General features: G+C 27.1%; 3 protein-coding genes across 9 annotated transcripts; 1 reads left to right on the forward strand and 2 right to left on the reverse strand.

Annotated features, from left to right (window-relative positions):
• Positions 1-196: 196 nt before the first annotated feature.
• Positions 197-5,162, reverse strand: LOC122631952 (run domain Beclin-1-interacting and cysteine-rich domain-containing protein). Of its 2 annotated transcripts, XM_043818214.1 has the most exons (8): positions 4,555-5,162; positions 4,283-4,434; positions 4,027-4,210; positions 2,336-3,933; positions 2,074-2,256; positions 1,812-1,994; positions 1,543-1,696; positions 198-1,391 (listed from the first exon to the last, which is right to left on the reverse strand). In XM_043818214.1, the coding sequence occupies exons 1-8, from the start codon at positions 4,732-4,734 to the stop codon at positions 1,191-1,193; spliced, it is 2,835 nt and encodes a 944-aa protein (XP_043674149.1). In that variant the 5' UTR covers positions 4,735-5,162; the 3' UTR covers positions 198-1,190. The 2 variants fall into 2 exon arrangements, with proteins under 2 accessions (XP_043674150.1, XP_043674149.1); XM_043818215.1 differs by lacking the exon at positions 4,555-5,162 and having other exon boundaries at positions 197-1,391; positions 4,027-4,224; positions 4,283-4,428.
• Positions 5,163-5,614: 452 nt separating this feature from the next.
• Positions 5,615-7,383, reverse strand: LOC122631787 (transcription elongation factor S-II-like). Of its 3 annotated transcripts, none has more exons than XM_043817878.1 (4): positions 7,207-7,383; positions 6,626-6,803; positions 6,169-6,524; positions 5,615-6,097 (listed from the first exon to the last, which is right to left on the reverse strand). In XM_043817878.1, exons 1-4 carry the CDS (start codon positions 7,273-7,275, stop codon positions 5,762-5,764), a joined length of 939 nt encoding a protein of 312 aa, XP_043673813.1. In that variant the 5' UTR covers positions 7,276-7,383; the 3' UTR covers positions 5,615-5,761. The 3 variants fall into 3 exon arrangements, with proteins under 3 accessions (XP_043673813.1, XP_043673814.1, XP_043673815.1); XM_043817879.1 differs by having other exon boundaries at positions 7,199-7,350; XM_043817880.1 differs by lacking the exon at positions 7,207-7,383 and having other exon boundaries at positions 6,169-6,541; positions 6,626-6,767.
• Positions 7,384-7,768: 385 nt separating this feature from the next.
• Positions 7,769-10,719, forward strand: LOC122631790 (uncharacterized protein F21D5.5). Of its 4 annotated transcripts, XM_043817885.1 has the most exons (10): positions 7,769-7,914; positions 8,140-8,300; positions 8,423-8,910; positions 9,051-9,296; positions 9,401-9,472; positions 9,552-9,830; positions 9,912-10,193; positions 10,268-10,329; positions 10,451-10,595; positions 10,702-10,719. In XM_043817885.1, the coding sequence occupies exons 1-9, from the start codon at positions 7,856-7,858 to the stop codon at positions 10,572-10,574; spliced, it is 1,773 nt and encodes a 590-aa protein (XP_043673820.1). In that variant the 5' UTR covers positions 7,769-7,855; the 3' UTR covers positions 10,575-10,595; positions 10,702-10,719. The 4 variants fall into 4 exon arrangements, with proteins under 4 accessions (XP_043673820.1, XP_043673819.1, XP_043673822.1 ...); XM_043817884.1 differs by lacking the exon at positions 10,702-10,719 and having other exon boundaries at positions 10,451-10,619; XM_043817887.1 differs by lacking the exon at positions 10,702-10,719 and having other exon boundaries at positions 7,774-7,931; positions 10,451-10,618.
• Positions 10,720-11,159: the final 440 nt, after the last annotated feature.

Consider the following 11,159-nt stretch of genomic DNA (forward strand, 5'->3'; position numbering starts at 1 on the left):
ATACATAATGTTCGTGTAAATGCTTTTTTAATCTAATATTATAATGTCATGCTTTCAATTAATTATTATTAGTCAATCCTTAATATATATATATAATAACAAATTTGAAATTATAATAATTTACAAAGAATGTATAATAACATTTAGAAGTTCTTTTTTTTTTCATTACAAATTATTTTTATTCTAACAATTTTAATAAATATGTGATAACATACTCTTGAGATAAAAATAGATACTTTTATGATATTATTTGTTCTGGCATACACAACTAATATTACTGATTATTTTTTACCTATAAGCATATCTTATGATACTAAATAACTAAATACAAGTTTTATCATATTTATCCCTGTACATATTATCTACAAAATATACCTTTTTTTAACTAGCTTGTATATAATATTTTCTTGGAAATATTTATTCTATGTTTTAAATTATTTGGTATTTTTAAACATTTTTAAATGTCTCTTGCTTAAATAACATTTTTTGATAGAATATGTTTATCATATTTTTCTTTTTTCGTATTGCGGTAACAATTGCTAGCAAAAAGATATATATCTTTTCTTAAAATGTATTTATTAAATAAAAGATATATAATTGAGAAAATTAGTATTGAATATCACAATTTTGTCAGTCTTACCATACCTAATGGTATGCATTTAAAATGTGCTCTTAATATATAATCTGTTTTATTTATCAGTATATCATTAAGCACAAAATATTGTTACAATAATAACTGACAAATAAAACAATTCTATTGAAATTAAGATACATTCTAAGTACTAACCATAATGTATGTTATAATATTAGATATAGGTATGGATAGTATTTATAATATTGTTATTAGTAATATTCAAATACTCTACATCACTATTATTTATGCACATTATATTAATACTAAATAAATAGCTAATAATTTAAAGGAACCAAAAGATTTCTATATGCTGATTCTGAGAATTGGAACATACCAAACATTATCAATCATAATTACGGAAAAATTATTATTTATAATTTTTATCCTTTAATAATATTAAAAATTCTCCCAAATAAGGAAAAGAAGAATGTACATACAAATCAATTATAAATAATATCAAATTTAATTTACATATAATTTAAAAACTTTCAAACATTTATCGTTTACATTCTAATTTAATTGGTGTTTCTATAGTAGAAGATATCCTTACCTTTTGTCAAAGTGCTTCTTGTCTAGATACTCGTCTAGCTTGCAAACGATCACATCGTTTACATTCTAATTCATTTGAAGTTTGTTTACATTCATTATGAAAGCAAGCTCCACAAGTTTCACATCGAGTAATTTTAGACAATTCCCATGGAAATATCACGTCTTTAGAATAACATACTTCACATATGAATCCCCTTGCTTGACATAACTAAAATACAAATTGAGTAATGCAACTTAATGACAAAAAAACCACGCGATTGTGTTGATTATGTAATAATAAAATATAATATAAATGTATGATGTAACACACATATGTTTGTACATATATATGTATAATGTTTAAACAAAATATTTCATACTTCACAAGAAGCAACATGTGCATTACACATTTCGATTAATTCTTGTAACTGCATCGGTAATATACCAAGTTTAACATACATCAGATCTTGTATGGAATACACATGTGGATCATTTATTATATAATCTGACTCTTTCTTTAAAATATCTTGAACACTGTTTAAAGGATTAAAAAGAATATGTTAGAAATATTGTGTTATCAATCAAAAATGTATTAACAAACAATTGTAAATAATCATTTAAAGTCGACAATAATAAAAAAAAAACATACTTTACTGCAAAACGGCAAGTATACAAAAAATCTTTCAGGAAAAATAACTTTGTACGAAGTATTCTTGTTCTTTCTAACTGTTTTATACGTCTGTACAATGAAGCATTTAAATCCTGTATTTGGAACAATGGATCAAGCATCATTTGGTCTAACAATCTATATGAAAAGTTAGACACAGGATACCTTAAAATGGTATAAATGAATTTAATACATTTTAATACATTCTAATATAGAATATATTGGAATAAATATTTTAAAATACCTATTAAAATCCCATTTAGATAAAATTTTTCCAGGTATTAGAGTTACTTGATTTGTATGACAACCAGTACAAAAATATCTACCCAAATACTCGCAATATCGAAACTTGTTAGCATATTTGACTGCAACTTTCATACCACAACCTGCACATCTATAATTCTGTTTAGCTATTAAAGTTCGTCTCCTATGAAATTATTATAAAGTTATTATAAATAATCTTATAATTGTGTTATTTTTAGAAGGTGATTTTAGAGGATGCTCACATAGGTGGAGGATGTGGAGTAAATATAATCTGTGGTCTAGGTGGAGCCCATTCTATAGTTCCACGTAATGGGATAGATTCCTCTGTTTCAACTTCATTTGGACTAACAGGCCAGCTTTTTGGCAATGGTAATAATCGTTGTGGAGCATCTTTTTCAGAAACAAGCCATTGTAACTCACTTGCTCGTGGGAGCTGTTTCTCACTAAATCTACTAATAAGCGATAATGCTACACCTTCTGCAGATATAATACATCCATTTTGTGATGATTCTAAACCATGCTTAAATTGATGCAAATCAGCATCAGAATATAGCGAAGCCATAGATGCAGATATTCCAGAATTTTTAAATTTTGTCATATTCACATTATCTACTTCTATATCTTCTATATCATCTGTTGAAATACTATCAGATGGACTATTAGAGGAGGTTGACAAGGGACTCACACTTTGATCAGTAGTAGTTGTGTCAGTCTTTCCATCACTGAATAAATCATGATTCCATGTTCTTTCTCTATATCGTTCTTCTTGGCGTTGACGTCGTCTAATTCGTATTCTTTGTTTAAGATTATTAATTTCTTCATCACTATCTTCAACAGTTTCTTCTACAAGACACCATTGTCTGTTACATTTTATTTGTTCAATAGCGGCTATCATAGCTTCAGAAATACTAAAATGTGCATTTTCTCTATCTAATTCAGCATTAGATTTAGAAAATTGTGCAGAAGACAAAAAACTTGTCAAGCTTTGTCCTTCTATAGGTCGGGGAAAATATCCTGTAGCCATAGGTTGGACACTACTCCCACCATCCTCCATAAAACTTTTCTTTGGTGTTCTAATGTCCTTTTGTCCTTCAATTTCTACTGACCATGAATTAGAAAACTCAGGTGCAGATCCTGGCAAAAAAGCAGTTTTCTTTTTTAATTTTTGATCAATTTTTATACCATTTGAATTAGTCGCAGATTCCTTTAAATGTACTCTATCTGTATTTTTCGACGAAATACAACATTCTTCAATTGCTGCTCTTACTGAATCTTCATAATTTAAAGTATTTGAACTTCCACTATATGTGTTTAACATTCGTTTATCATGCGCCAATTTTACTTTGTTCCTAATTTTTCTTGAGGAAGTCTTCAGTTTTGTTGCTACTTTTTCACCCATAGATTTTGTTGATTGTTTTACATCTGAGTAATTTATCTGAATTATTTTTGACAATTCAACAGGAGGTGTTTGAATTCTAACAGTTTTGTGCACGTAAGTATTTTCAGTAGAGTTCAAAATAATTGAATTTTCTGAAGAACTCTTATAAGAGTCATCTAATGTTGGAAGACTGTTCCATGTTTTTAAAGATATATCATTTATTTTGTCCATCTTATTTACATTATTTTTATTAATACTATCTTGGTTACGTTCAGAAGCAATGTTTTTAACACTTTTACTTGTGCATGGTATTTTGAATGGTTCTAACTGACTGTGTGTTTGAATATGTACTTTTCTTTCTCTCAATATACCTACAGTTGCAGAACAAAAGTTGACAGGATATGACGAGGACCGTTTATGTCTTTTAGGACTTAAGTTAGAAGAAATCCAGTTTGGTTGAAACTGTAAATATTTAAATTAAATAAATTTATTTCAAAGAATTATATATATATATATATATATATATATATATTCTACAATCGAATAATAACTTACTAAACATGGATCAATCTCTGTAAGAAGTACAAGTTGATTTCTTTCCACAGCTCTTAAACATATGAGTGTAGCCTCAGCCAAATTTTCTTGACATAAAAAAGCCCATGGTTCAAGACAAGAAAGTAAATGTTCCTTATCAGACAAAAGCCAGGATAGTTTATGAGATAGGTTGTGGCTTTCCAAGCTGTCAATATATTCCTGATCTTTATTTCCTAATGATTAGAAATCAGTTTTTTTTTTTAATTTATGTCTTTACCTTTTGTATAACCATAACATATCCTTTTGAGAAACTATTTTTGCAGGTAAATTAGAAAAATAATCTTCATTTTCAGCTATAATAGGTGATAATACTAACGATGGTTGAAGCCAATTTAATCCTTGAATAAAAATCCAACAATCTGGTTCACCCTTTAAATTTTAATTATTATCAATACTAATAATTTATTTTAATAAAAATTTAAATTACAACTTTATAATATATTAATGAAAAGATATTTTATTTCTTAAAAATACATATTTTTTACTTACATTAGAATTGAATATACGACAACCATGTTTAAAGATTTGTTCCATCGCATTATGCAATCGATTTAAACCACCATAAACATTCCATACATTTGCTATACCATCAATCAGTAATCCTTCTACAGTAGACCTGAGGTTCTGTAGAAGTTGCCATTGTTCTTTAACATGTATGTCTTCACACATTTTTCTGATTATAAGAAAATATATTGCTATAAATAAATTAATTTATTTATCGAGTATAGAAAAGATCGAGAAAATAAAACAATGTTATAGTTCAAATGACAGTATATCTGATGACATTATAAATGTTGAATAATATTGCTTGTGACAATATACGTTATCCAATATCTTCATGACGTTTTAATCTATTTAGTTAGTACGTATTCAAGTATTTTCATATTTTAAAATATATAAATCAGCTTTTCTTTGTAGAAATATAGACGAAAATGCAAAAATTATTTCATTATTATTGACAACATCCATCATCTATGATCACATGCCAATTACTGCTAATTTAAATAAGGTTAGAATAATGTTGTCCTACTAGACCTTCAAGTTCCTCTTTTATCATATGACTATGATGCGTCTGCGCACTATTCGGCCATAATTAGGTTAATATCTGTAAGTTACCAAATAAAAATCTATCTATGTTTTTAATTCTATATCTATAAAGTCAGATGGCGCAGTGATTCACAGATGATACTATTTTGATGCACGTACTATGTGCAATATTTCTACTAATACACAACACTTGTATTTGGTTAAGTGTAAAAAAAGCCTACAATTTATATAAAAATCATAGATTTTTAAATAAATAATAAGACATGAATTATATTAAATGTTATTATAAAAAGTTTACCAAATTAGGGAGGATCAATAATTTTCATTCGTTTAAAATCTCTAAGATATTTACTTAATCCATCAAATTCAAAAAAATTAATGACAGTCTCAATTTAAGTGCTATAAAGTACATTGATTAAATACATTCTGTTCTTAATATATACATCAGAATAGATATTCTAACTTAATGAAGATGTAGTACTAATAAGATAATCAATGTACATTTTAAGATTCGTAGTGTTTATATATTTTTTAATGATGTCTTATTGGCATAAGCCAAACAAATACCAATTTATAGATACATTTCCATTGAAGTACATTTTTCACGTATGACAATGATAAAGAAATCACAAGAAAGCGATGAGAATAATTAGCAGAATTTCCATCGATTTCCACATTCGTTGCACAACACAAAAGTAGTCATAGGTTCATCAGCAGATCGTGTTTGTACTTGATTATAGGTACAATTGCGTTTTTTGCATTTGCCACATTTTAATAAATCAGTTTTAGTGCCTTGTACAGTAGCAAGTTGAGCATCATTAATTGCTTCCTTTTTAAACTGTTCTCGTAATTGTTTTATTTCATCACTTGCCATTTCCTCAGCTGTCATAACAGCTAATCGTGCTGGAGTAATAGCACCAACAAGGAAATTAGTTCTTAGATTAGGATTTTTAACGTCACGTAAGTTAGCAACTCGACTGCGTACCTATAAAATAACATAAGATGTATAAGCACGATTTATAAATAAAATTTATTGTATTTTAATTTATTATTTACCCTATTTTTGTATCTATTATCAGTATTTTTAAATTCTGCATAAATTGCTTCCTCTAATTGTTCTGCTAGTTCTTCTGGGCTAGCACAACCGTCAATTGTTTTTCCATCCACTCTTAAAGCTGCAGCTAATAATTCTCTACATTTTAATCTTACAGCATCTGTTGTAGTCGGAGCAGGAAACGAAGCTTGTTTTCTTTGAAGATCTTTATTAGGCTTTTCTTCCTTCATTTTAACATCACTTCCATCCATTGTATCTTTGTCTTTCTTTTGATCTGCATCATCTTTATTTTTTTCTGATTTTTCTTCCCTTTTCTTTGAGCTACTTGAAGTAGTAGAATCTTTATCTTTATTGGATCCTGAAATAAAGTTGAAACTAATTATGAAATAAAACATGTAAAATATAATTTTCTGTATAATCATATTTTTTTTTTTTTACAACTATATATGACTTACTTACCTGATAAAAACTTTTTCCAATTCTTGATAAGTGTTTTTGATAATGAGATTACTTCTTCATCTCTGCTTGATTTTCTTAAAGCATTTACAGTCATTCCAATTCTTGTCTTTGTTAAAAGTTCCAAGTCAACAGGAAGTTTCTGTAAAATTTTAAGTAACTCCAATGCTTGTTCTTGACCCTGAAAGGAAAAAAAGAAAAGCACTCAAAAGCAACTAAAATATTTTTAATTATAGAAATTTGTAATACTTATCGTTTAATACTTCTTCAGAGTATCATATATTTCACAAAATAATAAATTTTGGACATTCAAGATTATCTCTTCAATATTTTCAAAAATCAAATTAAAGGATATCAAACACTTTTGATGTTATACTTGGAACATGCACTATGATTAACTTTATTATGTTCTATGAATTATAATAAATTTGTTTATTTGTAAATTCTTTATATTTCAATAATTTATTTAATTAACGAATCTCAAGAGACTGGACCTTCTATTCCTGAAATGCTATCTTCCTTGATCTAATACTTCGACATGTTCAAGCGATATGCAACTAGGTTAATTTTACTCACTTACTCACCGTCCCGTCACCACTTGACATTTTGTTTAATTTCTTTTGAATTCGTAAAACCTCTTCTTCTGCACTCATTGTTAAAATGGACTAGTTTTTTCTTAAAAATTAATATAAATACACAAAACAGTGACCGAACAACAAAACTGTAACGGCCGTAGATGCAGTTTAACCATGTATCACAAATGCAAAGGAAAACGTAGTGGGATATTAAGGCGCTAGGAATAGATGAGTCACCAACAGAGGTCGCACAGACGCAACTGACCAATCATACGGCGATTATGCATCTAATGGCAGCCAGCAGAATACGAAGAACAAAGTAAAATAAAATTTTTTATATGGTTATTGATATTACGAAAATATGGATTAAGAACAACATATGGTTAAAAATTTAGGTATTTGCTATACTGCTAATCGTTAATTAAAGTTAACCGAGCTTGGTTGGTTAGCAGTAATTTTTCTGAACCAATCAAATACTTTGAAATAAATGATTAAACAAGAATCAACAGTGGCGCTAAAAATTTTTGTTCGAGTATCCATTCTTAAAAATCATTTTCATTGAATTTTTTGATAGTAAATCATAAAAAAAAATTATTTGAGATAATATTGTGATAGACCGATTCATTGATATGATAAATGTGAAAAAAATAATAATGCAATGTATAAAATTTTACAAATAATATTATTAGAATTTCTTGAAACACGACGACTGCGAATGTGACAATTAAAAATTAGTGAGATTTATATTAGAAATATATAGATTTTATAAGTGAAAATAATGAATATGTTTACTTAACATTTGTAGTATCTGTGTAGAATATAAATAAATATACTTTACAAATATAATAAGATAGTTGTGAAATAAATAAATAGAATAAATTGACATATAACGGTTTATTTAAATAAAAAGAATTATTTAGTATAAATAAAATTTTATTACAGGATTTTTTATTATATTGGAATGAGTGAACGAGCTAAGAGTTGTTATTTACGAAGTAATAGTGATTCTTTAACAACTATTTATTTACCTGATTCTACTCCAATTTTTATAGGACGTTCTCCAGAAACAAATATTACAGATACAAAATGTTCCAGACAACAAGGTTTAATATATTATAATTTCCAAATATTTATTACATGATTATATGTAAATTAATTTGTATATTGTCTTTTTTAAAATGTTCATTACAAATTTTTTTAAAATTATTATTTATTTTTTTATTAGTTAGACTATGTGCAGATTATTTAAAACATACAGTATCAGTTCAACAAATCGGGATAAGAGCTTGTGGTATAAATGGCTTTAAAACTCAAAAAGATATTAGATCAATTGTCAAACATAATGATTATTTAGAAATTTTATATGGGAAGCATATATATCAAATTGAATTTAATCCACCGCCTAAAGAAAAGAACAATCAAAAATTTGTACGTAAACGTTCTTATGATTCGGAAGATGACTCATTAAGTATCGATACAACAAATTCATTCAAAATGCGTAAGATCAAAGATGAATGTAATGCTACTATACAGGAAACAATCAATACAAATGATTATTTAAAAAATGAACAAGATAATGAAGGATTAAATTCTACTGCTTCCACATCCAAAGGAAATAGTATAGATAATAATAAAACTAAAACAATAGACTTTTGGGAAGAAAATAAAAAATTATTAATATATACTCCGTCAAATGTACAAAATCGTACAAAGGTAATATATGTTATCAAAAAAATGTAATTGAGAAAGAAGAGAGATTTTAATTAAAAAAATAAAAATACTATATGATAGAGAAAATAATACATAACATTAATTTTGTATTAAAATTATGTTAAAAAAATTCTTTGTTACAGATAGCTGCATACGATATGGATGGCACGTTAATAAAAACAAAATCTGGTCTTGTATTTCCAAAAAATTGTAATGACTGGCAATTGTTATTTCCTGAAGTACCAAAAAAATTAAAACAATTGTATGAAGATGGTTATAAAGTTGTAATTTTTACAAATCAAGGAGCTCTTGGTATAGACAAAGTGAAAATATTAGATTTTAAAATAAAAACTGAAAGAGTAGTACAAAAATTAGGTATTCCTATTCAAGTAAGTATTTCTATATTTCTGATGTTCTATTAATTTTAAATAATAAAAGTAAGATATTTGGTTACATTATAATAATTTTTCATTAAATATGATATTATAAATAGGTCTTTATTTCTATTGGGAAAGATATATATAGAAAACCAGCACCAGGAATGTGGAATGAATTAGTCAATTATGTATGTACCATATCAGAATATTTCTATTTTTTGACAATGTATATTATTATTATAATGATATAATTATATTTTTTTTTAGAAAAATGGAGGTTTGAACATAGATAAATCAAATTCTTTTTACGTTGGAGATGCAGCAGGTCGACGAAAAAATTGGGCACCTGGTAAAAAAAAAGATCATTCTAAAGTAGATCGTTTAATGGCTATCAACATAGGCTTACTATTTCAAACTCCAGAAGAACACTTTCTTGGACATAAAATTGTACCATATGTTTTACCTACATTTGATCCAAAAGCACTGCTAAAAGATGATAATATTTGTCATCCTACTGATGCTAAGATTACTTCGAAACAACAAGAAGTATGTATTTAATAGTATAAAACTAATATAATAACGATATTTGATCGTATATAAATAATAATTATTTTATAAATATAACAGATAATAGTCTTGATTGGTTGTCCTGCTTCTGGGAAATCTCATTTTGTAAAACTTTATTTAAACGAATATGACCACATTAACAGAGATACTTTGGGTAGTTGGCAAAAATGTATATCTGCTATGGAACAATCTTTGATTCAAGGAAAACGTGTTGTCATAGATAATACTAACCCAGATCCTGCCTCACGTGAAAGATATATTGTAGTTGCAAAAAAATATAATGTCCCCGTAAGATGTTTCCTTATGACAACAAGTACTGAACATGCCAAACATAATAATAAGGTAAAATAAATTTTGTTAAATGTATCTTTATTTTATTTACAAACTTCTCATATTACTTTATCTTTATTTTTCAGTTTCGTGAGTTAGTTGATTCTAGTCATGCCAAGATTACTGATATCATCATAAATTCTTACATGTAAATAAAAATAAATTTTTCAAATTAGTGATCATATTTTATTAAAAATGTACTATATTGTATTTGTATTTTTATTTATACTTTATTAATATTTTGTTATATATATGTTTTTTTTTTTCAGGAAAAATTATATACCACCAACTTTAGAAGAAGGTTTTACAGAACTTGTAAAAATTAATTTCGTTCCACGATTCTTCTCTGAAAAAGATAAAGAATTATATGAAATGTACTTACTTGAAAATTAATTATATTTATTGATATTAAATGTAAGAAACATAATTTTAAAGTTTCATTACAATTAATTATTATAATACTATATAAAATTGATGAACATATTAGATGAAAATATATTTTTAACTTTTAATTTTTCAGTATTACTCTATATCCAACCCTTACAAAATACTTAAACATATTAAATAATTATTAAAGCTGTTTACCATCTCTACCTCAAAGCAAGTATTATCAGGAATATAAAGTGTCAATACTTTAATGTCTAGCTAATATTAGATTAGAAAATTTTGAAAAAATATGGAAATATGCAGCCATTCGCTCGGTAGTACTTGTATTTTACGGATTTTAACATTTTACAGGTACTACCGACCCAGGTCCCACCACGTGGAGGTAGCTGCATCTGGGGACCCACGAGCTAACGGTGACTCTACTCTATAATTCGCGTGACCGGCGTGATCAAATAATCGGCGTTCTATAAAACGAAGTCCCCGGTAGGACTTTTAATCGCGCCCGAATACTCCCGGGAGTGTTATAATAACGGTGATTCTACTCTAAATTCGCGTTCGCGGCGTCCACGCACCAACCGAGAATTCAGGCGG

This window comes from Vespula pensylvanica, chromosome 9, assembly GCF_014466175.1.
Source record: "Vespula pensylvanica isolate Volc-1 chromosome 9, ASM1446617v1, whole genome shotgun sequence".
In the NCBI taxonomy this organism is placed as follows: Eukaryota; Metazoa; Arthropoda; class Insecta; order Hymenoptera; family Vespidae; genus Vespula; species Vespula pensylvanica.